The sequence below is a fragment of the Xenopus laevis genome, chromosome 7S, assembly GCF_017654675.1.
Source record: "Xenopus laevis strain J_2021 chromosome 7S, Xenopus_laevis_v10.1, whole genome shotgun sequence".
In the NCBI taxonomy this organism is placed as follows: domain Eukaryota; kingdom Metazoa; phylum Chordata; class Amphibia; order Anura; family Pipidae; genus Xenopus; species Xenopus laevis.
In genome coordinates, this window is record NC_054384.1 from 32,748,091 (window position 1) to 32,776,085 (window position 27,995).

General features: G+C 38.9%; 1 protein-coding gene across 1 annotated transcript in view; it reads right to left on the bottom strand.

Annotated features, from left to right (window-relative positions):
• The window catches only part of bc014685.S (cDNA sequence BC014685 S homeolog), an 84,205-nt gene that overhangs the window by 41,377 nt on the left and 14,833 nt on the right, over window positions 1-27,995 (bottom strand). Inside the window, exons 2-3 of the mRNA XM_018227590.2 lie at window positions 15,090-15,137; window positions 861-932 (exon numbers count right to left, since the gene is read on the bottom strand). Of these exons, the coding sequence (XP_018083079.1) occupies window positions 861-932; window positions 15,090-15,137 (120 nt within the window). The remainder of the gene's footprint in view (window positions 1-860; window positions 933-15,089; window positions 15,138-27,995) is intronic.

A 27,995-nucleotide genomic window follows, 5' to 3' on the forward strand; every position in this document is an offset into this window, starting at 1 on the left:
TTCCCAATCCAAAATAAACTAAGTATAGACTCCAGATACCAAAAATTGCTTGATTGACCAATTTTTTTTTTTTTTTTACAAACCAGGATGGTCCAATACATGGAATGTGTTTGTGCATCCAAAGAACGTTAACACCCCCTGCCTGTCCACTGGCATCATCTTACAACATAAAGAAAGGAAAATGGACGGTGTATGGAAGGCTATGATTAAGGGAGTTATTCCCAAAACTCTTTCGGTTTTCCCTCTGCAGGCCGCTGCAATAAGGTTGCTGCAATAAGTGCTGTCCATTTTCATTTTTTTTATGTACGGAGACAGTGGGGACGAGGAGGACTGAGCACCTGGTTCTAGGGAGCTGCATTTTAGGGGAGCTTTGAGCATTTTTTTTTTTGTATATTCATCATCTTACAACACTCCCATTTTGTTATTGCCCAGAGAAAAATCTATCGTTGACAGTATGACACATATTTTTAGAACTACTGTAGGTATTAACAAAATGCATGGAAAAACTGCACAGCACTACATTAAACAAATGGTGGATACAACATAAATATAACATTCCAACTCTCATATAAAGCAGACTTAAATACGCCTCTGCCTTGACAGAGTGGAGCAGAACAGCACACTAAGTTGTTACATATATTATGCACTTGTTACTGTTAGGAGAGGGGTATTCTCCAAACAGTTTTAGGAGAGTGCATGCAAAAACTGTACAATATATACTCGTTTTCTGTATAGTATATACAAAAGTTTAGCCAGCAGGAGACTGCACAGCTATTTTTAAAATATAATTTTAAACATTGTACCTATTGTTATGTGTGTCCAAATAAAAAACCAAGCCCACAAATACATTCCCATCTTACCTGACAAGTGGTATATGATCAATTGTACAACATGACCCATCTTCCAGAGATTCACAAGTGTTATTATAAATCCTGCAAACAAAAACAAAACGATAAATACATAAAAAACGGGAAAACATGGATGTCACTTAGTATTAGCATGATCTGTGGTGTCAATGGACACTGACAAATGTGAAAAATGACTGTTACACATGTGCAGAAATTTTTCCTGGTCGTTGATCATCCAAAGAGGAAATCAGGCTGAACAATGAAGTAATTTGAGTCATGGATCTAATTGTAGACCAACCCTGAATTTCACAAGATATACGTCCAGCAAGTGATCCAACAAACAGGTCTAAAGTTTAGATAGATCAGAACATTTTGGGTGATTAGGCAACTTGCATCCATTTTCTAAATAATAAGGCTAGTTTGACATGGGGGCCGAAATCAGCCTTTTGATCTACACAGGACGATTTTGGCTAAGTGTAGCACTAGCCAAATGCCACACAAAATCATTTCTTGGCCTACGTATAAGCCCCCCATTCAGATCTTACGTCTTCTGCGACTACATTCACAGCCACTGCATCTATGTGCAGAAACATGGAGCATTTTGACACAGAAACATGCGAGTCTGCCTGTGTTGGCTCAGGGTGCAAATGCTAAAAACAGGAGATATAGGTAAGAGGCTGTTTCTAAAGAACGATCCAACTGGAAAACCAAACCTGCCAATCAATATCTGCCTGAATTTTGACCAGATATTGCTCGGGTGGACCATTTGGAGGGGTCCTATGCATGGGCAGATAAGCTGCCGAATCGGTCTAAAGGGCTTGAAATGGCAAGTTAAATCTGCCTTTGTATGGCACCATAAAACCTTGGATTTAATGAGTGAAACCAGCCCTATCCTGTACATTTCTCCCCTACTATTCCTTTATTCTTGTGATTAAGTGCATAAAATGTGCAGTTTTGTATCTACTTAGTATATGAATGGCTTTAAGGGTCAGGGCACACAGGCAGATTCAGAGAGATTAATTGCTCAGCGACAGATCTCTTCTTCGGGGCAACTAATCTCCCCAAACCGCCTTCCTGCCTGCTAGAATGTAAATCGCCAGCGGGTGGCACTCGGTGAGATTAGTTTCTCTGAAGTCAGCCAAAGTTTACTCGTGAGGCAACTTTGGAAAACAAATCAGGCCGAGTGCCATCCCACCGGCGATTTACATTGTAGCCACCGGGAAGGCAGGGGAGGCAGTTCGTGGAGAGTAGCCCCGAAGAAGAGGAGATTTGTCGCCGGGCAACTAATCTCCCTGAATCCGCATGTGTGCCCTGACCCTTAAACAATAAAGGGCACTTGAAAATGAACATATAAAACTGGCCTAATTATAAGGAGTGTTAGAAGGGACTATAACGGATCTATTGTTTCAACCATCTTGTCTGATATGATCAATTCTAGATCACCTATATTACTTTAATTGCTTGGCTACTTAATGGAGACGAGTGTCGAGCAAATCTTAACAGAAGCAATGATGTTATGTTGAACATTCTATTGTTTAGGACATAATTTTGAATAGCCCTTTAAATAAAGAGACACTATCAACCCTATCAAACCAAACCATATTTGGTTAAGTGTTCTCATTACAAGTTAATATTTATGCTGGGTCATAATTTTTTTTTTTATACAGGCCCTGAACACATCGGGAGTCACATCATCAAAAGGTCGAATTTCGAATTCATGCAAGTTTTTAAAAACTCCACTACACTCCCATAAATTCAATCAATCGAAATTTATTAAAAAAAATCGAATTTTTCAAACACGAAAAAACTAAAATCGACCTGAAAACTTGAATTGAATTGAATTTGAATAACTTCATTTGAGTTTTTTCTGCGAAAAAAACTGGAATGTCAGGAAGGCTGCAAACAACTCCAAATTGATCCCTGAACCAGTCCCAATTCGGCAGGTCTTGGGTGGAGAATAGTCAAATTCGAGTTCTTAAAAGGCCAGAGTATGATAAATCTCGAAAATCAAATTCAAATTTTTTTAAAAACTCGAATCAAATTTGAACAACTTCCTAGTCGAATTTGACAGTTTTGACCATAAAAAATTTAGAAAATTTGAATTTTCAATTTGACCCTTGTTCTAATTACTGCTCTTCTTAGTCTTTGTGAGGTTCCAACATTTCAGCAGGTAAAGTCTCTAACAAAGTCAGGTTTTGCCTCCTTGAATACTAGACCATGTCTTCCAGAAATGTATCCTGCACGTAAATGTAACTTGTTACTTATGAATGCACTGGTATGGACAAATGGGTGAACAGCCCAAACAAATGTATTTCACAGTAAATGAGAAGAAGCTACACCTCCTCTCACTCCAGCCACTACAGATACTCTATCTACCTACTAAAAAGATGCATTTGCAGATGACACTTTCAGCCTGTGAGAGGCCATAAATAGCCAGACAGTTGGGAAGTATAATGAAAATTGGCCAAATTGACCTACTAAATCTCAGGCTATGTATGTATGTATGTATGTATGTATGTATGTATGTATGTATGTATGTATGCATGTTTAGTAAACTTGAGACAGAAGTGATCAGTACAACAGGAGTAGCATTTAGAAGACTTTAACAGCTGACCAGATCACAGTCCTTCACACCTAAGCTCACAGAGATCAACAAACTCGATGTTTACTCCAAGATGTCACAGGACAACACCAACTCTATTGTGAATGCAGTTAAATGTGGAGTATGTTTGCCAGGCAGCACAAGATTTGTTTAATAGGGAAAATAGCAAATGTGTGTTAAGGTCATGGAAGAGACATCAAATGTTTTTTGCTTTACCAAGTTATCAGCCCCTTTCATGAGACAAGAACATCTGGTCAAACAGTGTGACTGCAAAGTAAGCCTAATTATGGTTTCCTTAGTAACTTTAACAGACCTGCCACCAGTGTTCCCTCTGATTTTCTTTTGCCAATGTGCGCAAAAAAAGATCTTTCTTATTCTCTTTTTCAAAGCTGTGGGCACAAACAGGCAAACTATCCTTCTATTTCATCCTTCACCAAAGTACTATACAAACCGGGGCTGGGGGGCAGACATACATATGGTTTTCCATGAATAATATATTATTTAGCTCCTTTGCTACAGGATATCACAGACTTGAACTGCTCTGAACAAAGCATATTTTGCATGTCCCTATTGAATGACTACTATTTGGATTTTAATATATACATTAAATATATATATTGTGTTTTAGCCTTTACCTCCTGTGTTTGCCCCCTTCATTTTCACTCAGCCACTGGCATGAATCTATACAAACTAAAACACACAGAAACCAGGCAGATAAAATAAATAGTTCTGGCTGGAGAGTGTACCTGAATATTAAAAATGACGAGTATAATGTTGAGCAGAAATAACAACTGTAATGAAACAGTTCTTTTTTTTTTTTTTACCCTGTGGGGTAGATCATTTGATCATTGCAAATAAATTCAACAAAATATTTAAACATTGCTATATTAGTCACAAAGTTCTACGAACATCAAGGACAACAATAAAAGAACTTGAAGTGACCTTCAAGCTGGGCTTTCCACAGTATCTAAGAGATCACTACAATGTGGAAAACCACTGGCTTAAAGGTGCAGTATTGCTCTCTAAATCAGCACATGCAAAATGCATTGTATGTGTGCTGATCTCAAAGAGGGGGGTGGACTGATAGAGGGCCATTTTTTTTTATTTTTATACAGATGGCTTCCCAGCGGACTGCTGTTTAGTTTTGATTGTGCTCATACGTACCTGAAGTAGAATGCAACCTTAGCTTCACTTTCATATTTTTGATCTATATATATATATATATATATATATATATATATATATATATATATATATATATATATATATATATATATATATATATATATATATATATATAAAAAAATATATTACATATAAAACAGTCATTCTGTGTTTTCTGCATTAATGTGTCAATGAAAATGTGTGTTTGTAAAATGTTAAGAGTTTAAAATATTCTTTTTGCAAAAAGCGAAGTAAAACAATAAAGTATTTGAATCTCCTTAAAGAAAGAAACTTAGATTGTGCATCCCTATAGATGACATTGCTGTGGTGTAACTTTTAATTTTTACACCATGGCAAAAGTGGGCTTAGCAACCAGGCCAATAATGGTCATCCTGCAAGGACTCACCAAAGAAAAAACTTCAGATGAGCTGACCAAGCTCTTTTGCAGAAGCACAAACAAAGAACTAAAACTCCCTTCAAAATTGTCCAGCAGTACTATCAACTCAAAATTACCAGATGCCCCTGGGACCCTGGACAGGTACAACCTCTACAGACTAGAAGTGGTCTTCATGGAACCCCTCAGAGGTGGAAACAAATCCAAATGACTACGCGTCACATGAGAACACTAGAACTGGGGTGTAGCAGGTGCTCTAAACGGATGAGTCAAATTTTTAAATATCTGGCTCTAACATAAAGCAGGTTGTCAGCCAAAGGGCTAGAGAATGGTTAATTAAAGAACTGATGCTTTGTGCTGATAAGTACAGGCAGATTCTGATCCATCATGCAGTACAATCAGGGAAGCATCTGACTGGCCCCAAGTTTGTTCCACAGCACGAACTCTGTGAAAATTATAAAGGACTATCTGAATGGAAAACAAGGAATTGTGCAACAGATGATATGGGATTAATTGAAGAGACAGAAGCAAGATTGTCTTTAGGCAAAGTCTGCAATGACAAGTTCTCCAGGATGCTTGGAACAACTTACTACATGAGAGCCTCTAGATAATGCAAAGTACAGTACTGCGCAAAGACTATATATTATTATAGCAATAATTCATTCAAAAATAAAGGTTGCATCGTTTTGGGATAGTTGGCCAGAAACCCCTTAAATCACTTTAATGCATTTGGCCATAGGAGACAGCAAAATTAATGTAACACAAATCCCTAGCTTTTGACATATGAACAACTATAAATTCTCTCTCTTCATTAATTAATCAGATTTTGTCTTAAAAAACAGATTACATTTACCCTGATTAGGCAAATGGAATGATGATGTGTGACTTCATTATTAGAAAGGACATTTATTAGAGCTTAACGATTTCATTTGGTAAATCCTCTAAAAATCATGTATGGCTCTGTTTGGTTATGTTTGTGGCCACATATTTAACCCTACAGTCTTGTTTGAGAACTCGTGGTGCACAAAAATAAATAGATCTAGAACTACCATACCTTCCAGTCTAGCCTCAAACGACATGAGAACTTTTCTCCCTAGATAAGACAAAGTTATTTTTTCACTACAGCGTACAGGGCTTATTCTTGTAGGTTATGCTTATGAATGGAGAGTATCTAGTATTCAAAAAGTAATGAGTAATTTTTTCTTACTTCTAGTAAAAAAGTTTTAAAGAAAAGCTTTTGTATTTTTTTTTTTTTAAAAAAAAAAGGTTCTTTTCCATTGTTATAGCAAATAAGGCTGTACAGTTAGGGTACTGGAACACTGGGAGATAAGTCACCATCGAAAATCTACTCTACCGTGAACGAAGAGCATTCCCACTGGCAATAATATAAATCATGAGGGCACTTAATTCCAAAGTATCACATGCATTTGCTACAGAGAAGTCAAGGTGCAGCCTACTATGCCATTGCCCTTAGGGAACACCACTCTTCTCTGGGTGACAAAAAATACCTTCCAAAAGTACCTTCTCTCTAAGATGAATGCTAATCTCTGCGGTTAAAACACATGAACTGTGTAATTGCTCAAAGTTTCCTTTCAAGTTAACTTTGTGCATTTGATGTATTTTATCAGCAGAAATTCACATTATCCCAGTGAGAAAGCATTATAGTTGCTTTGTTGCCCGCGTGGGCCAGATTCCCAATGGGTGACAAGCACCCCGTGTGCCACCCCCTCTAAAAAAAACAAAGACAGAGAAAGACAAATGAGGCACACCATAGTGAACTTATTTTTTCCACTGGCCAGTAACCCTTTCAGGGAAAAAATGTACAGGTCTGGGGGAAATACTAATGCGTACTTATCTTTTTATGTCATTCCCCGGCAACAAAGACTTGTGCATGCATAGTGGGAGCACTGGCCTAAGGAAAAAGTGACTGAATTCAATGGTGGAATGCCTAACATATTGGCACACCCCAATGAATTTGCCTTTCCTTGAACTTTAAAGAAAAAATTTAACTCCTTATTGACATACAGTTAGGCCCATACATTTTTGGATAGAGACAACTTTTTTCTAATTTTGGTTCTGTACATTACCACAATAAATTTTAAATAAAACAACTCAGATGGAGTTGAACTGCAGACTTTCAGCTTTAATTCAGTGGGTTGAACAAGATTGCATAAAAAATGTGAGGAACTAAAGCCTTTTTTTAACACAATCACTTCATTTCAGGGGCTCAAAATTAATTGGACCAGCGGTTCAAAGGTAATTGGAAAATTGACTCAAAGGCTATTTCATGGGCAGGTGTTGGCAATTCCTTCATTATGTCATGATCAATGAAGCAGATAAAAGCCCTGGAGTGATTTGAGGGGGGTGCTTGTATGTGGAAGATTTTGCTGTGAACAAACAAAATGCGGTAAAAGGAGCTCTCCATGCAGGTGAAACAAGCCATCCTTAAGCTGCAATATTAGGAGTGGCAAAATCTATAATTTGGTACATCCTGAGAAAGAAAGCACTGGTGAACTCAGCAATGCAAAAAGACCTGGACTTCAACGGAAAACAACAGTAGTGGATGACCACAGAATCATTTCCATGGTGAAGAGAAACCCTGGGACACTAGTGTTTGTCCATGATGTGACACAGGACAGAAGCAGCCAAATGAATTGAGGTGTTCAGAGACATACTATACTGTCTGCTCAAATCCAGCTAAATGCAGTCAAATTGATTGGGAGGCATTTCATAATACAGATGGACAACGACACAAAACATACAGCCAAAGCAACCCAGTAGTTTATTAAAGCAAAGAAGTGGAATATTCTTGAATGGCCAACAGAAAGGCCCACAAACAAACAGCAACTGAAAGCCGCTGCAATAAAGGCCTGGCAAAGCATTAAAAAGGAGGGAACCCAGAATCTGGTGATGTCCATGAGTTCAAGACTTCAGGCTGTCATTGCCAGCAAAGGGTTTTCAACCAAGTATTAGAAATTAACATTTTTATTCGGTTTTTTAATTTGTTCAATTACTTGTGAGCCCCTGAAATGAAGTGATTGTGTTAAAAAAAGACTTTAGTTCCTCACATTTTTATGCAATCTTTTTGTTCAACCCACTGAATTAAAGCTGAAAGTCCAACTGCATCTGAGTAGTTTCATTTAAAATTCATTGTGGTAATGTACAGAACCAAAATTAGAAAAAATTAGTTCCTGTCCAAATATTTATTGGCCTAATTGTAAATTCAATTAGGTTTATGTAGTGCCTAAGCATCATCTGAAAGGAACATGATTCTATACATGATTCCACAGACTGAAGGACACCATGATAAAGCTGGCCATAGACACATTCTACGATTTTTGGATAGTGTGTGGAGTGTCCTGACATTTTCCCTACCACAGCAATTGGTCATTTAGTTAATCGGCAGGTTAAAAAAAAATTTAGATTGTATTGCCTTTCTGACGATATCAGTGGGTGACTATCGCTTCTATTTGTCGGGCATGACTTTTGTACAGTTGCTGTCAGTCAAATTAATGGCCAGAAAATTGTCTAATTTGTTATTTTTCCTACTTATTTTAATCTGATTGGTTTATGGTAGCACATTAGTCTGAAACGAACAAGAGACAAAAGAATAAAATCTGCACGTCTACGGCAGTCTTAATTCCAAAAGCTATTTCCCAAGATCCCTTTATGCTGTGAGGCTAATGCATCCTCTTCCTCAACTTTTTCTAATGTAAACTGAAGAATTGTACTTTCTAGAGCCACCTTTTGCGGCAATTAGAGCTGCAAGTTGCTTTGGATAAGTCTCTAGGAGCTTGCCACATCTTGCCACTGGGATTTTTGCCCATTCCTCAAGGCAAAACTGCTCCAAGCTCCTTCATGTTGGATGGTTTTTCGCTTGTAAACAGCAATCTTCAAGTCGGACCACAGATTCTCAATTGGATTAAGGTATGGACTTTGACTAGTTCATGCAAATACGATACCTATCTTCCCAGCCTCTCCAAGTGTCCTGCCTGGTGTTTGGAAAAGAGGTCGGCACCTCTCCGATAATACAGTATACTAGAATTACCAAACACTCTAGGCTTGTGAAGTGGAGCGAACCCCTGCGTGTTTATTCACGTCAGTGATGTAATGTTTCGGGGGCGGACCCCTTCGTCAGTATAATGGACTTTGACTAGGCCATGCCAACACATTTAAATGTTTCCCCTTAAACCCGAGTGTTGCTTTATCAGTATGCTTCGGCTCATTGTCCTGCTGGAAGGTGAACCTCCGTCCCAGTCTCAAATCACAGACGAATGACACAGATTTTGCTCAAGAATATCCCTGTATTTAGCACCATCCAACTTTCCCTCGACTCAGACCAGTTTCCCAGTCCCTGCTGCTGAAAAACATCACCACAGCATGATGCTGCCACCACCATGTTTCACTGTGGCAATGGTGTTCTTGGTGTGATGGGAGGTGTTGGGTTTGCACCAGACATAGCATTTTCCTTGGTGGCCGAAAAGTTAGATTTTAGTCTCATCTGACAAGAGCACCTTCCCCATACATTTGGGGAGTTGCCCACATGCCTTTTGGCAAACTAAAAACGTGCCTTCTTATTTTTAACTTTAAGTAATGTTTTTTTTCTGGCCACTCTTCCATAAAGCCCAGCTCTATGGAGTGTATGGCTTATTGTGGTCCTATGGACAGATACTTAAGTCTCTACTGTGGAACTCTGCAACTCATTCAGGGTTACCTTTGGTCTCTGTGCTGCCTCTCTGATTAATGCCCTCCTTGTCCGGTCTGTGAGTTTTGGTGGGCGGCCCTCTCTTGGCAGGTTTGTTGTGGTACCATCGTTGTGGTATCATGTCAGAAAAGGTGTGTTTATACTGACAGATCATGTGACACTTATGTCATGCGCCTTTTCTACAAAAGCCCAACTGAATCAGCTCTTGTTAAAATGGTATCTATTCCCTTTAAGGGCTATGGTGGGAAGCAATAAAAGTGATATTACCAGGGGCTAAATTGCAAACATCTTCCAGGGGAACACAGCCAACAATTAAAGGTCTGCTTTTACAACTGGAAAACATGCTGGTGTGTACTTTTGGACAATATTTGCCAGCCATGTTGTTATGATTTTGTTGTGATTTTCAGTGCAGTCAAAGGTAAAGTAGCAGGTATAAAATCCAGTTTGTGCCATTGCTCCTTATTTGCATGTTACATATAAATGGTAAAAGATTATAGAACACAGCAATCTGAAGGATTCTGAGGAATCCTTAAAAATGCATGCATCGGCAAATAGGGAGACGTTGGGCATGCTGCCAGTCGTTTTGTTGTTGTTTTTTTACTCCCCCAAACAGGATGTAAAATAAAAAAAGAACCTGTGGCAAATAAATTCATATACGGCTGTGCAAATTGCAAAGCCAATCGTTTGACCAGTATACATGTGTACAGACACACCGCCTTTCCTTGGAACTCCCAGCACATGTGGATATGTGCTTAAGCAGCCATGCAGTCATTCAAAGCATAAACACTGGTTCTTCTCGAAAAGGCCCAATCTTTGGGATTCTTCCAATATGCAAATCAAAATTAAATGATGACATGGTTGTCTTTCTTAAATTGTCTATTTACAAGTGCTGTTACAATAACAAAAAAGCATGCCAGAACTATTAGTGCAGAAGAAAGGGCTATTGATCTGAGCATAAGAGATTGCTGCATTATTTCATATTAAGAGAGGGGGAAATACCTAGTGCGTTTAAAGGGGTGGTTCATTTTTCAGTTAACTTTTAGTAACTGTACACAATTGGCCTTCATTTTATTCTTTTTTATATTTGCCTTCTTTTGACTCTCCATCTTTCAAATGGAGCTTACTAACCCCATCTATAAAGAAACAAATGCTCTGTAAGGCAACAGATGTATTGTTATGGCCACTTTTTGTTACTCATTCTCTTAGAGCCCTCTACTACTACTACTTATATTCCAGTCTCTTTTCAAATCAATGCATGATTGCTAGGGTAATTTCTTTGGACCCTGGCCCACATATTGCTTAAACTGCAAACTGTAGAGCTGCTGAATAAAAACCAAAATAACTCAAAAACCAAAAATAATAAAAAAAAGAAAAACAGTTGCAAATTGTCTTAGAATATCACTCTACATAATACTAAAAGTATTTGTTGCCTGTATTTCTGGCTCTGTGAGGAAGGCTCATTTAAACAAAGCAATGTGATCTGACTCAGGGCGGCAAGAGGGTGAAAACAAAGGCAAACATTTACTGGAACTAGTGAAGAGTGGGTGGAACACATATGGAAGTAATATGGGGGAACAGAATGTTAATTTCATGCAAACCATTAACGACTCTTCAGACAGGGTTGTCCAGTACACACCCCTATGCAAATGTGAACATCAGTTTTGTTTAAAAAATACGCTGTGCAGGAGACCCTGTCACACACTACAGGTGAGGTTTTCCAAAGATTAAACACATCTGTGAAGCAATCTCAAGCATTGCTGTGCCATGAAAAGTATTATTTGCATTCCAAATTTAGAGAAAAGAGAGAGTCTTGTTTTATAATTAACAAGATCCTTTTCTTTAGAGATCAGAGTAAAGGAAAGTACCCAGTTCTAGTGAAGTTGTAGTGTGGACAATGCTGGGCTGTTGAAAGCCATTGTCTATTAAGAAAGCCACTTGTGGATCCAAATCTACTGAGTGAAGATCCATGGTCTAAGGCAGGGGTCCCCAACCTTTTATACCCGTGAGCCACATTTAAATGTAAAATAAGTTGGAGAGCAACATAATCATGCAAGAAGTTCCTAGGGGTGCGAAATATGGAATGTTATTGGCAATTGGTAGCCCCTATGTGGACTGGCAGCCTACAGGAGCCTCTGTTTGGCAGTACACATGGTTTTTGTAAAACTAAAACTTGCCTTCAAGCCAGAAATTCAAAAATAAGCACCAGTTTTGAGGCCACTGGGAGCAACATCCAAGGGGTCGGAGACCAACATGTTGCTCACGAGCCACTGGTTGGGGATCACTGGTCTAAGGGCTTTAGCACACGGGCAGATTGGGGGAGATTTAGTCGCCTGTCGACTAATCGCCCTTCTGCAGGGCGACAATCCCCGAACTGCCTTCCGCCTGCTATAATGAGAAAATGCCAGAGCCAATGCACTTGTGGCGCTTTGATTTCCGAAGTGTCTTACAAGGCAACTTTAGAAATCGAAGCATTGCATTGGCGCTGGCGTTTTCTCATTATAGCAGGCAGAAGGCAGTTCGGGGAGATTGTCGCCCCGCAGAAGAGGCTATTAGTCGCCAGGCAAATAAATCTCCCTGAATCTGCCCATGTGCTAAAGCCCTAAAGGTGGCCATACACAGGCCCAAAAATAGGCCAGATATCAAATCAAGCAGGTTTGATTTTCCAGAGATTGAGGAACACAACAGCTAGTTGATGCGGTCCTTGTGTGGTCGGTGCCCATTCTTATTGTATGGGCCAAACAATCAGATTAGCCTGAAATTGTCCTGCCTTTGATGGCAAATCGAGAGAAAGCTTTGCTTGTTTGGCGAGGTTGCCAAAGGATGGGCAACACCGAGCCTAAATCAGCCTGCTGAAATCTGCAGGCGGATTTCAGACCCTCACTGAGAACAGTATCCTCCTCCTTCTTTCACGCCCGGAACTCGTGTTGGCTCAGGCATGAACACAAATGAGGTTGCGTTGGAGCAAGCACAAGGATTCTGAACGCAAAAGAATTAGCAGCATAATGCTTCCGGCGAAGGGATGAAACTAGCCTGTGGATTTCAGCAAGCTGATTCAGTCTTAAATTTGATCATTTTGAATACTGAAGTACAACAATATAAAGTGGATATCCAGGCTGATATTCATCAGCTGTCGCTGGACTGCAATTTTTAGGATTCTGGTTAAGGCTGAGGCTAGCAGTACACAGAACTGTTCATCGGCTTTTCTCCACCTGCATAGAAAATGCAGGTCAATGTGCTCCTATCTGCTTCATGTTAAAAGTCCAACTTGTCAACCTGCAAGCATACATACAGAGTGGATTTTTGGGCAAAAATGCATATTTAGCAGAGAAAATCCCATCAGCTCTGTGTGTGCTCAAAGGCTGATGCAGTGCCCATAGTAGATGAACATTAGCTTTTAGAAAATGCAGGCAGAGAATATCCAATGAACAGCGATTTGTATGCAGCTAGCCTAATTTCTTACACAGCGTTTACTCCACCAACTTCAAATACACCTTTCATTATGCATGCAATGCACTGTAGATTTTGGATGCAGAGATACCTGGCAGTGACTAACATATAATGCACCATGGGCGCATAACTGCACATTCTCTGTCAGTGGAGAAAATAACAGCCTAAGAAATTCCAAAGTGGATGTGGCTGACCTAGGTGGAATAAACCCACAAAAATAAAAGTTATTTATTGAATAGGAAGATTTCTCAGTGCAGTGTAATTCAGTGTTAATGATTCTAGAATTAAATACTCCAAAAAGCTTTGTCACACTCCAGACATCTGCATCATTCAGCTGTGACAGCTCCTCTTTTAAAATGAATAAACCCTTTGTCATTGGGCGATGTGTTTATCTTGAAGAGCTGTAACTGTGTTCTACTGATGAAAACAAACACACAGGCCGTGAAAACATGCCATAAAAAGAGAAAATGAATGTAACTTGCTTTTGTAGGACTGACTTTCTTTAATAGTTTATCTGATATGATCGGTAATATGTTCAGCAGTCTTAATATACCCAAACATAACCTAAAAGCCTTATAGTATGGGAATTACTGGAAGATATAGTTAACGAGGAGCACTGATATTGTGTTATGGGAAGAAACAGTCAACCAAAAATATGCTTGATACTGTAAAATGTAGGAATGCTATTTATGCTAAAGAAAGAGTGCAAAAGGGAAACAACTTTCACTTCTCTATGGGCAAACATAGTGTTTTTTATTATATATATGCGAGTATGACTGCTAATGTGGAGCCAGTGGAGATAGTTCTTTTTTTAATGAATCTACAATAAATATTATATTTTTAACTCTAATTTTGGAGGCCCATGTGAAATTTTTCAGAGTGCCCGATACCCCTTTTTTGTATGTTGCTGACATTTTAATAACTGATAATAAACAGATCATTTTAACTTAACTTGTTGTAAAAAAAAGACATACTAAAAAGCCCATTTGTTAACAGAGGGCTACAGTTTCCAAATTCCTTACTCAAATAACAAAGGTTTAAAGCATGCTGGGACTTGTAGTCCAGAAACATCTGGTTATACAAAATTAAAAAAACAGGATACTAAAGAAACAGCTACTTCTCGCATAAGCTTGGAGAAGCTACTTTATAAAATGTGTTGACCACCTTACAACCTCACCCTATTTCAGATTATATTTCAAATGAGTTACAATACTACTGCTTATTAATGTGTACTATATCCTGGACATACAAATACAGTCACTCTGTACTCTAGGTTTTGATATTGGCCAGTTGCCCTCACTGGATTTGTAATTTAGGAATGGGCCAAAAAAAAGAGCAGCTTCAAAACAGCACTTTTATTGCTTTGATGACCAAAATACATAACAAAAACAGGCAGGTATGAGAAGAAAAAGTCTAATACAGGTATGGGGATCCTTTATCCAAAAGGCCATTGTGCTGAATTAAAGAAAAGCCATCTCCCAAAGAGTCCATTTTAATCAAATAACCTTTCAAAATTATTTCCATTTTTTCTGTGTAATAATAAAACAATGTCTTGTATTTAATTGTAAATAAACTGCATTAATCCAAATTGGTTGCAATAACAATCGTGTTGGGTTTATTTAATGTTTAAATTATTTTTGAGCAAACTTAAAGTATGGACAACCTTATCTGGAAAGCTTTAGGTCCTGAGCTGTCCAATACCTGAACAGCTCCAGGTTGCATATTATGTGTTTTATAGAAGTATTTCTTAGTAAAGCCACACAAGCATTCTACCAATTTTCATAGCCATCTCGGAGACAACTCTCGATTAAAAAATGTATGCATAGTTAACAAAAATCTTATTACCGAATGTAACTTATTAAAAAAAAATAATGGAGACAAAGTGTACATAACCCATCCATAACAGAAAATAAATGTGACCTTACTTACCAATTCGACACGGGGCATATATGGTTGTTTGACAATGCCATGGCATACCTGGAAAAATAAAATGAGTTAGGTCAAAATTCTTCTTACATTATATTAGTATGCATAAAGGTTAATTATTTGATGTGTCAGAAATAGAGATGCACCGAATCCACTATTTTGGATTCTACCGAACCCACGAATCCTTTGCGAAAGATTGGCCGAATACCAAACCGAGTCAAAATTCACGTATGCAAATTAGGGGTAGGAAGGTGAAAACATTTTTTACTTTATTATTATGTGACAAAGCCACGCGAATTCCCTGCCCACCCCTAATTTGCATATGCAAATTAGGATTCAGATTAAGTTTGGCCTGGCAGAAGGATTCAGACGAATCCTGCTGAAAAAGGTAGAATCATGGAAAATGTATTTTCCTTTGCTTTTCTGGGGTTCTTAAGTGTGTTAATAAATACGTTACTAAAAACAATCATTTCTTTTGCAATTATGATACAAAAGTTTTACCCATAGCAATTACACATTTTGGGATAACTTAGTGCAATTCCCCACAGGTGACAAAGCATCCGATGTGCCAGGGCTGTCCAACCGGCGCCCCCCCCCCTCATGTGGCCCCCCACATCAAAGTCTGCCTGCTGTGTCTGCTTACCATATGTAAATTTTAAAAAGTATCACTACAGAGATTATCTGGCCCCTGCATTGTCTAAACCTCAAATTCAAACTAATCCCCTGCATTGTTCACACCTGGGATCCCCCTGCATTGTTCACACTTGTGACACCTCTATTGTTCACTCCCCTAAAGGCCTGAACTGTTCCACCTGAGACCCAGACTGAAACTGCCCACATTGTTCACCTGTTCACACCTTATTCAAAATGCTAATGGGGCACCAGCACTGTGTCACTGTATGTAGTACATATTAAACTGGTCCTGATTCCTGTCTCCTGCTGTGTTCTATCTTCCCTATGCTCCCTGTGTGTGTCATACTTTGGTATTTGTTCTGGGGGTTTGTTAGCATTTGAAAATTATTGTTAGTGGCCCCTAAGGTGTTTAATCATATGCTGGGGTACTGTATTATACACAGGGGAGGAGGAGGCATATGGATTTATGGGTATGTCTTATATGACTTAGCTTTTTTCACATATGAGTGACATCCTTGCCAGGGCAGGCACAAGGTAGTTTGGCACCCTAGGCAAGAGCTTAAATCAGTGCCCCCCTGTCCTGCATTACCATGATGGTTTTTAAATAAAGAGAGCAAGAAAGTGTACAACACTTTTTCATTTATATTACTGCCCCCTGTTCCTGTGCAAGCTCAGCAGCCATCATATTGCCCCCAATCTTTACCTGTGCCAGCAGCAGCCAAAAATAAATCTGATCACATCATATTGCCCCCAAGTATTTATGTACCAGCAGGAAGCTTCACACTTTTCAGTAATAGAAAGAATGTGTTCAGTTCAGTGCAAGGCTGAGAGCAGCAAGAGCCACACCAAGCAGGCCGCCAGCTCTCTGTCATCCAACACATCAGTGACGTCATTGACGCGTGTATGCACATCGCGGTGCACCGCACAGAAGGAGCTATTACCTGCTGGCAAGAGGGGGAAGGGGAAGGAGATGGATTCCACCCAACTGGATGACCATGATTACTGAAACAAAGTATTAAATAAACGCTTGAAAAAAGTCTGCCCCTCAATGATGGTGCCCTAGACAGCCGCCTACCCCTAGTTCCGGCCCTGATCCCTGCAGTGAGCACCAACCATTTGGTTTTTTGGTGTGCTATTAATGTGGACATGGTCTTGTGGTAACATGGGTGTGGTTTAATTCTAGGCATTCTAGAACACACTGCTTACATGTAAAAAAGCACTGTTCCCCCTTCTTTGAACGTTTTCCGCAGAAATTTTTTTTTTTGCCAAATGTTATACTATGTAGAGCAGGTGGAATCCCATGCATCATTTCGCAGACTTTTATACCCCCAAATCCCTCATGGGCAATGTTAAGTGACCCTAGTACTAGACAGGCCATAATCAACCATTTGCGAGAAAGCACAACTGCTTCTTAAAGGGAATCTGTCGTCATTTTAAACTTTTTTTTTTGTTTTTTTTGCATTTTTATAAAAAACACACATCCATAAACACTGTCTGGCAAATAAAATGGTATAACTATCATCACAGGACACAAAACAGATTCGAAAACATGGTTTAAAAAGTGCTGGGTTGCTGAGTTTACTACAACCTGGGCACTATCTGCAAAGAGGTTGTATGTTCTCATCTTGACTGCATTGATTTCCTTCAATTACTCCAAAACTCATGCGTACACACGCCAATGCTATATATATATATATATATATATATATATATATATATATATATATATATATATATATATATATATATATATATATATATATATATATATATATATATATATAATTATTTTAAAAATTCACTGTCTCCGCAAATGCATTTATATATGAATAAAGGCATTTAATTGACAAGAACTGTGGCGAAAATATTCAGGGTGGTCTGGTAGTTGAACATGATTAAGTTAATCTAAATGAAAATAAATGATGGGGGTATTTTTTTTTTTTTTATTAGTATGGCACAACAAGCAACTAGGAGATTAATCAAACTATGATGGGGTGGTTCTGTTTCGCTAAAGAACTGTACAGCACATAACGGAATTTACGAGGGAGTGAGTTTAATAAAAAAATGCTTGCTGGTTTAGCATTCATGATCTTTTCAATTCCAAAGTTCCAGACAAACCATTGCATAACAATTTTAAAACTCCAGAGTGTTCGTGAAAATTACATGAATACAAAAAAAATCTATGATGCAGAATAATGTACTGTCACTATTGCCTTCGTACAACTATTAAGAGCCTTACAGCAATAGATTATTCACAGTAAGCAGACAACTTTAGTCTTCTCCAAAGAAAACAATAAAAGGCACTGCCCTTTACCATTACTTGAGATTGGAAATCTATGCAGCTCTGCAGAGGAAGTCATTATAGCACTACAACTACTATTTATGTGCCAGACAATGGATATTGGTTGCATTAAGCATAGATTTGTAGGTCTTGCTAGTTTACCAAACATATTTTGTGCAGTTTACTTGTTAGAGACTTTCATGTCTCTACATTAGTACTATATCAGCAGCTATCTTGCACAGGTAGCAGATCAGATTGGCAACTGTGACCTTATCTTGTCATTCTGAAATTCCTGGCCATACCAATGCTGCTAGAAAGTCACAATGTCACCCTCCATGAAGGAGAAAACCATACATAGTACACTGTGCTTTCTAGGGAATGGGACTGGCCATACATACAGATAACGGCTTGTTTGGGGAGGTTGGCAAATGGGCAGATCTTTCCAAAATATGGCAACCTTGTGATGATCGATATCAGGCTGTCTGTTCGTGGGCCCAATGATTGGATCACGAGAAGAATATGGATCCGTTGGATCGAGGACTGCATCAACAATGTATTAATGTATAAAATATGGCCCTCGATCCAACTGGATTTTTAAACCTGCCCAATCAACATCTACCCAACTTTTGGCCAGATATTGATTGGGGAAGCCTGGCAAAGGGCTTAATCTGTCAGCAGTTTATATTGGCCGCTGTATGGGTAACTGAAGGGTCATGGCAATTTTGTCATTTGTGATACAGCAATGACTAATTAATTAAAGTACATTGAATAAGGTTCTTTAAACAGGTGGGTCTTTCAGGAGCATTTGAATGTTTGGAAAGAAGGAGAAACTTTGACCGTTTGATGCAGAGAGTTGCAGAGAAAAGCAGAAACCCGAGAGAAATCTTGTAGACGAGTATGGGCAGAAGTAATGAGAGTAGAATTGAGGCGAAAGTCAGAAGCAGAGCAAAGGTTGAGTGAAGGAGCCATAAACTTCACACCATGTCGCCATGGACATGAATAAGATGCTACTCAAGTGAGAAGTTCCCTGCTGAAATCCACTCCATGTCCACAGGGACATGTGGATAACAGTCCTGTCAACTCACACACATATACAGTGAAGGAGGGTCCAATCAGTGTTGGACAAAACACAATTGGTGCCAACAGTCTTGATTTCCTACGATACACAGTGATATGACCACTTTGACTGCTTAGCCATTGCATCTGATGTGTCTGCCAGATTTATATATATATTATTATTTACACAGTTTGCCTCTTGAATTACAAGCACTGTAAACAATTAATGAAGAAGTATTTTTAAGGCGTCTATACATTTTTCTCCTTTAGCCTAGAATAAACATGGAAATCTTGTCTGCCCTTCTGTAGATGTTATCAGAAAGTGCACAAGTGTCAGGGATAATTGTTCTTGAAATAATCCATTCTAGTTTGAACAGCTTGTTTATAAACTTTGTAGATTTACATCCATCCCAAGCATCTTTAGGAAGCAGGCCTTGGAGGCGTATAAATAGTCAGGCAATATAGTCACGCACAGCTAAAGTGGAACAGCCAGCGACTGGCCTGCACCAGACACAGCAGAAAATATTAGCTATAAGCTCCACAATTATTCAGTAGCACACTTAATATTCTACTCATTAAAGCAGTTGGTAGGAGTTGTTCAAAACAACTGGATGGATGTAAAAATATCCAAGCCACTTATACCCTTAATGGGACTGCACTTGGCAAATCCATAACAGAGAAGGACCTTGGAGTCCTTGTAGATAATAAACTTGGCTGTAGCAAGAAATGCAGTCAGCAGCATCAAGGGCATATAAGGTCTTGAGCTGTATTAAAAGGGGAATTATTTGCGGGAGGAGGGGGTTATTCTTCCACTGTACAGAACACTGGTAAGGTCCCTCTAGAATATGCCGTTTTGGTCTCCAGCACTCAAACAGGACATTATTGAATTAGAGAGGGTCAGAGAAGTGCAACTAAGCTGGTAAAAGATACGGAAAATCTTAGCTATGAGGAAAGTGGGCAGATTCGGGTTGTTCACGCTGAAGAAGAGGCGCTTAAGGGGTGATATTATAACTATGTATAAATATATAAGGGGATCATATAATAGTCTTTCTAATGCTTTATTTACCAGTAGGTCTTTCTAGCTGAAGCTTATATAACAAGTAAGGAGGATCCGCCTAAATATTCGGAAGGGGGTTTTTACAGTGAGAGCTGTGAAGATGTGGAATTCTCCCTGAATCAGTCTAATAGACTGATACATTAGATAGCTTTACAGCAATGCGACACATTCCTATTGAAATCATAGATGCGTGTCCATATCTAGAAGTTGCAGCGGTATATTCTCAACTAAAAGCCCCCCCCAAGCTGGCCCCAGCAACGCGAACAATGCTAAATGATCTTCTGTGTCATTTCAGTGACACTAGGCTGGGGGCGGCGCGATCCTTCCATAGGCTAATTACAAATGAAAACAGGACTGCAGCCTATGGAAGGATCGCTCTGCCCCAAGCCCAGTTTCAGAGAAAGCAATGTGGAAAATCGGTTAGCTGGAAGAGGGTCGGGTTAACGAAGGATCGCGGGGCTGGGGCGGCTTTTAGTTTAAAATATTCGGAGTACAGCAGCTCCTAGATATGAACGTGTCTGCATCGCTTTAAGAAGGGGTTGGATGGCTTTTTATACATTATTTTCTTACTAGTCTTTATTTATACAATGACAACACATTTATGCAGCTTTTTTTAAAGCATGTTCATCATTCCCATTAGTCTCTGGTCTGTGGAGTTAACAATCAGTATGTCATAGAACACACTAAGGTTAATTTTGCTTCACAACTGGAGTACTTGGGAAAACTCATTCAGGCATAGGGAGAACATACAAACTCTTTGCAGATCAGGATGGAACAGAACTCAGGACCCCAGCAAGGAGCTAGGCAACTAACTACTGAACCCAATGCTGCTAAAATGTTACAGAAATCCAATTGCTTCAATAGCACTTAAGCAACTTTGCCAGAGAGTAAAATATTGATGAGATTGTATTATGTTTTATGAATTATGAAGTTCTTTATCCTCTTATAGAACACAATGTTTTTTTCCCTTTACAATATATATATCACACACAAAGGGTATTTTGGGCGAGTTTGGAAAACGAAAAGCTCAGAGTGCCTTCGATTTAGATTCTAGCCGACGGGAAGGCAGTTTAGGGAGATTAGTCGCCCGAAGAAGAGGCGATTTGTCTCTGGGTGACTAAATCTCACCGAATCTTCGCATGTGTCTGTGCCCTAAAGCCCTGTACAGTTCACACCACAGGCCCAGACTGAAACTGTGCACATTATTCACCTGTTCATACCTCATACAAACTGCTGGAGGGGCATACCCTATGCTCCCTGTGTGTGCCATACTGCCTGCCCTGTGCTACCCTTGGGACATGAGCCTGGTAGGGTTTGTTAGCATATGGAAATTTGTGTAGGGACCCTAATTATTTAAGGTGTTTAATCATGTGCTGGGGGTGCTGTATTATCCACAGGGGAGGATGAGGCATATGTAAAACAAGTTTAGTAAGTCATGTTAAAACATACCCTTAAATCCATATGAGTGTAGAGTGAAATCTCTGCAGTGAGCACCAGCCATTTGGATTTTTGGTGTGCTACCACAATTAATGTAGACATGATCTTGTGGTAGAATGGGTGTGGTTTAAAAACAGGGAGTGGTCAACACTGACTACCATTATCAGCACTCCACCACGCAGGCCTGGAAAATTCTGGCCCTTGGTACCAGAGAAGTTGGACAGCACTGCCTTATGGGATACCTGGCTGGACTTACAAAATATTTGATTGTGTTATACTCTAAAAGTAACTCTAGCACACGTAACTTGCTCAAGGGATTCCTCCCGTGTTTAATGCCAAACCAATAATAACGTTTCGGGGGCGTAACCCTTAGTCCTTGCCTAAATTGTGCTCAATCCTGAACATTCATAATCTGGGTTTTTGCCTCAATTCTCTTTCTTTCCTTTCTGTTTTTCTATTATGCAAAATAAAATAGAAAAGAAAAAAAAAAAAGACTTTCTATTTCAGTGAAGCACTATATTTTTGGGAGACATTTCATCTCATGATTGATTCATTTTGCAAGCAATTATTTTGTAATTACGAAACTGGAATCTTTGCTGCTGTTTCCACCCTGCTGTAACATTTACTGGAATCTCAATAAGGAAGAAATGCAGTGTCCCAAAAAGGCGCTAGTATGAATTTAAATACAAATGGGTTAGTCATCTGCAAACTCCAAGTATACAGAAATACTGCAGTTTAATGCAAAGTTGTTACTGTAAAAAGATATTTAGTAAAGACTGATGGAAAAAGCTTATTAGCAGCTTTTTGAAATCCCCAATCTCCTCGAGGGACTGTACTATATATTGCTACACATTGGCATATTCAGACTCTATCCACCACACATTAACAGCATTCCTCCATCAGAAGAAAAAGATGGTGCTATGCCGAGTTCAAGACGAGGCTAAATACCAATCAGGGTCTCCAATGTTTATAATAATGGATACAGAAGACACAAACATTTAAAACAGGCAAGTGCAGCCAATGTTGGAAAGAAATGTAATGTCCCGGACAACAATAAAAAAATATAACTGACGTAATGGTTTACAAATGATGCCTGCACGCTGGAAAATTAAAACTACTCTGCTGCTTTCTGGTCATCATTATTTAAATGGTGAAAGCAGGCAGCAATGTATTCATGGGAGAGGCACTCCAGAATAGATAGTTTATGGGCACTAAACAAGGGCCAGGGTGCGTCCACTTTCTGCACTGTACTCATGCCATATGCGTTGTAAATGAGATTTGTTTTAATACAGCAACCAGCAAGTCACCTTCTAGTTAGATGTCATACATTTCTTCATCTTTAGCAAGCCGTGCATCTACTATTACTACAGGTATGGGACCGGTTATCCAGAAAGCTCAGGAACTGGGGTTTCACGATTAGGGGTCTTTCCGTAATTTGGATCTCCAAATAAGTCTACTAAAAAATGATTTAAACATTAAATAAACCCAATAAGGTTTTGCCTCCAATAAAGATTAATTGTATCTTAGTTGGGATCAAGTGCAAAGCACTTATTATAGAAGAGAAAAAGGAAATCATTTTAAAAAATGTTTAATTATTCTATTGAAGTGGAGTCTATGGGAGACGACCTTCCTGTCATTTGTAGCTTTCTGGATAACAGGTTTCTAGATAACCGATCCCATATCTTGGCTCTACTGGTTATAAAGAAATAGAATTTAAAATGTTCAACAAACAAGAGCATGTATAAATAAATCAATGTTATAGTGCTATACTATTACAACACATCTCTGAGCTTACCAGCCACTTCTTACAAAATTCCTATGGTAAATCCTAAAACTAATTTTAGTTTTGACCTAAAACTGCGAGCTCGAATGTTTTGGGACTTACATTTTTTAAAATACTATGTGGTATTAGAAAAAACCTTTACAATATTTCACTTTAAAAATGTCAAACATCTGTCTACATGTAAATATCAACGTTATTGTATAACCAATATAGCCTAATTCAATGCTCTCCAACTTATTACATGTAATCGGCCGATTATTTCACACATAGCATGTTCGAGGGCCTAATTAAATTAAAATAATTATGTCAGTGTAGTCTATGGAGCCTTCGAGCAGAAGGGGTCATAAATTTCTAGGGATGCACCGAATCAAAAACCCCCCCGAATCCTTTGCAAAAGATTCAGCCGAATATCGAACCCTAATTTGTATATGCAAGTTAGGGGTGGGAAGGGGAAAACATTTTTTACATCCTTGTTTTGTGACAAAAAGTCACACGATTTCCCTCCCGACCCTAATTTGCATATGCAAATTAGGATTCGGTTCGGCCAGGCACAAGGATTCAGCCGAATCCTGCTGAAAAAGGCAGAATCCTGAAGTAAATACTGGATTCGGTACATCCCTATAAATTTCCTTTGGAAGGCCACTTCTGGTCCATGTAGGGTTTTGACCCGGACAGCCAGGTTTTTTGGCTATTCGGGTCAAAATTGGCTGCCCAGTTTTCCAAATTAGGAGAATCGGGCAGGATTTCCTGTGATTGATGTGGTGATCGGCCAATCACCGATCGCCACATCATAGCCCCATACAGTAACATATGTAGATTAGAGTTTAGATTTTGTTCAATATTCACCCAAATATTTAGGGCAGGATTCGGGATTCATCAGAAAAAAAGTCACTCTGAATTGGAAAGAAACTCTGGAACTGGAAAGAAGTACCAATCAAGAGAAAAAAACTTGAATTCCCTAAGCATATTGGCACTACACCAGTGGATTGAGGATTTCCTGCCTCACCACTATATGCAATTAAAATGTGCTAAAAGATATATTGCAAAACGCTAATTTTTGTTTAGGTTAGGCAATTTTTTTTAACATTCACTTTTATTAAATTTCCTCACTAGTAACTTTTCCTCAGAGGGTAATTCCACAACTATTTTATGGAGTCCACCCAAGGAAAAACGGCAATGGCTCAAGTTCCTGTCCTCTCTGTTTAAGGATTGGGCGGGCACCACTTTTATGGCACGTCTGGTAGCCCTAGGTAACACCATTTATTAAAGTATTTATAGAACATAGCAACTTCCATGCACATTAATTATTCAAGCCTCCCTACAAACAAAAAAAAAAACAGCAAGGAAATGTTTATTGTTATATTGTTTGCCAAGAACAGTTCTTGTTTGAGGCAGAAGAAGCTGTCAGAAACGGAGGTCAATTCTAATATGTAAATTATCATTGCGGTGTGCTCAAGAACAGACTTGGGTCCACTCCACCCTGAGGCAAAAGAGCAAAAGCCTGAATACACACGTGTTTGCATGTACATGAGCTATTTCCCAACTTCTGGCCATTTCCCAAGATTAATCAGAGAACATAGGCATGGTGTAAATAATACAAACAAGGGAAGGAGTAGCTTGATTTTCTACTTCTTGCAGACACTTTCAAGTGCACATTAAACATACATTAAGGCTAGGACCACGCAACAAGAATTCTTTGTGTGCAGCGTATGGGAAGCGAGAGACTTAACTGTTACTAGTGGGAAGGCCAAGAGAGCGAAGACAGAACCAAGTGATTTCCCCCCCCCCAACAAAATTTTTTTAGGAGAGTTCACATCTCTTATTGCCACTATAACATCTTTCCTCATCAAGATGTCATATAACGACCAGAGCTTGAGCAATTTATGTAGTTCCTGTTTTTTCCCCTAACACACTCGGCCAGTATTTCCTTTATTAGCCATGGCATACACAGTTGCTGATCAGTGATAATATGTATTACCCTGTGTTACTATAAAAATGACTTCTTACAACATTGGCTATCACTGAATTATAAACACACTTATACTATCAGGGAACAATGTAGAAAATCTAGTTTACCAAGTGGCATATCTATAGGGCACCATCCTTTACTTCTTAATGACATCCCAAAACCACTTGATGATTTGTTTCCATCATGCTCCAACAGACTTTTCTCAATAAAACCACAATACTAACCTTATGTAAACTAAAGGAACGAGAAAAAAGTTATGCTTGGATGACCCAGTTTGCTGCTAAGAAAAATAATGTTTGGATGACCTAGTTCAAAACAGCAACCAAAATTAAATTGTTTTTATTGAGTTCTATTTTCAAAAGAGAAAAAAAAAATGTGTATTTTCATGGACTCCTTAAGCATATACTCTGCTACATTATAACTACTGACTGGCAAAACATTTGTAAAAGATCCATTATCCAGAAAGCTCTGAATTACATTATTATTAGAATTCTAGAATCCATTGTAATCAAAAATCCCCAATAAGATATAATTAATCCTTATTGAAGGCAAAACAAACCTATTGGGTTTATTTAACATGATTTTTTAGTATGGAGAATCAAATTATGGAACGATCCAGTTTCAGAAAAACCCAAAGCCGCGAGCATTCTGGATAACTGGTTCCATACCTGTATGAATGTGCTGCCACTTGAATGTACTGGGCACATGACTGGCATGTATCCTGAATACGACAACAACACATTTAAAAATGTCTACAGAATCACTTTGATAGTTGTGATTTTCCAGGCTCAGCAGCCTTAAAGTGATACTGTCATGATTTTTATTGTGTAGTCTTAATTTCTATCAGTTTACACTGCAAATAATTCACTCGACCATGTAAAATTTCATTCCTAACCCAACAAGTGTTTTTTTAGTTGTAATATTGGTGTATAGGTAATTTTTCCTCAATGTAACTGCAGGAGTCACAGTAGGACATGGATTTTTACTAGGGATGCACCAAATCCACTATTTTGGATTTGGCTGAACCCCCGAATCCTTTGCAAAAGATTTTGCCAATATACCGAACCAAATCCTAATTTGAATATGCAAATTAGGGTTGGGAAGGCAAAAACATTTTTAGTTCCTTGTTTTGTGACAAAAAGTCACACGATTTACCTCAACAATCCTAATTTGCATATGCAAATTAGGATTCGGTTCGGCCAGGCAGAAGGATTTGGCCGAATCCGAATCCTGCTGAACAAGGCCGAATAATGGCCGAATCCTGAATTCGGTGCATCCCTACTTTTTACTATTGAGTGCTGTTCTTAGGGGGAGATGTTATCTGGTTAGCTTCCCATTATTCTGCTGATGGGCTACTGAGAGGGGGGGGTGATATCACTCCAACTTGCAGTGCAGCAGTAAAGAGTGACTATAGTTTATCAGAGCACAAGTCACAAGACTGGGAGCACCTGACAATATGTCTAGCCCCATGTCAGATTTAAAATTTAAATATAAAAAAAAAAAAATCTGTTTTCTCTTTTGATAAAAGGATTTCAGTTGCAAGTAAAGTGCCAACATACCGTGACGTCAAAATATTTTTGGTCACTCACTGAAAATTTGATTTCTCACGTTTCCCATGTGCCATTGCTCTTAAATATGTATCGTGTTTTTTGTTCAGCCTGCCTCCTCAGTAACATATCCAGTGGTACAAGATCGACTTGCTATGGACATACTATTTAAAAATATCTGCAGTCTATGTTCAGCCTTAATTTTTTTTTTTTTGCAAATTACATAAACGGAGTTTATTTTTCAAAATTAAGGTTTTTTTTAATAATAAAAGTTTTTAAAAGGCTTGACATATGATTGCCGTCTTTGTAATGCTAATGTACATATTAAGATTTAAAAAATGATGATGTTAATGCTGAATAATATTGTTATGGTTAATAAATGTAACGTATCTTATGGAATAATGAGAACAGCTGATTTGCTGCTAATCTGTAAGGATAAGGAGTCAATAACACTACTAGACATTTCAACAATGTAACAAAGTGGAAGGTCACATTTCAAATGCTTCTCTAAAGCTGGCCACCCGATCGTACGAATCGAGGATTCATACGATTTTCAGACCGTGTGTGTCCAGACATTTTTCGGCCCACGGTGATCGGTTGTATGGTCAATTGGCCAGGTTAAAAGATTTGTCGGCTGCCGATAATTTCTCTGCATGTATAGCCGATGGGACGATTTTCAGTGGGAGACTGTCACCAGCTTTTGTCAGACATAACTTTCGTACGATTGCTGGCAGAACATCGGATGATCTGTTCTTTAATTACTTTATTTGATCAGAACGGTTAGTGGCAGGTTGAGAGATGGGGAAGTCCGATCGTTCGAGGACTGGAACGGTCAGACTTCCGCCAGCTAAAATGAAAATCGCCTGGGGGCAGGGCAGGCACACGGAGCACTTCGTTTTCCGAAGTCGCCCGTAAATGCCTCACAAGGAAACTTCGGGCAACTTCGGAAAACAAAGTGCTCCAAGTAAATAAATAAACCACACTGAATATAAATGTTCAATGCAACCGTCCATTCATTAATGGTCTGGCCACACGGGCAGATTCAGGAAGATTAGTTGCCAGGCAACAAATCTCCTCTTCGTGGCGACTAATCTCTCCGTTCTGCCTTCCCCCGGCTAAAATGAAAATCGTCTGGGGGCAGGCACA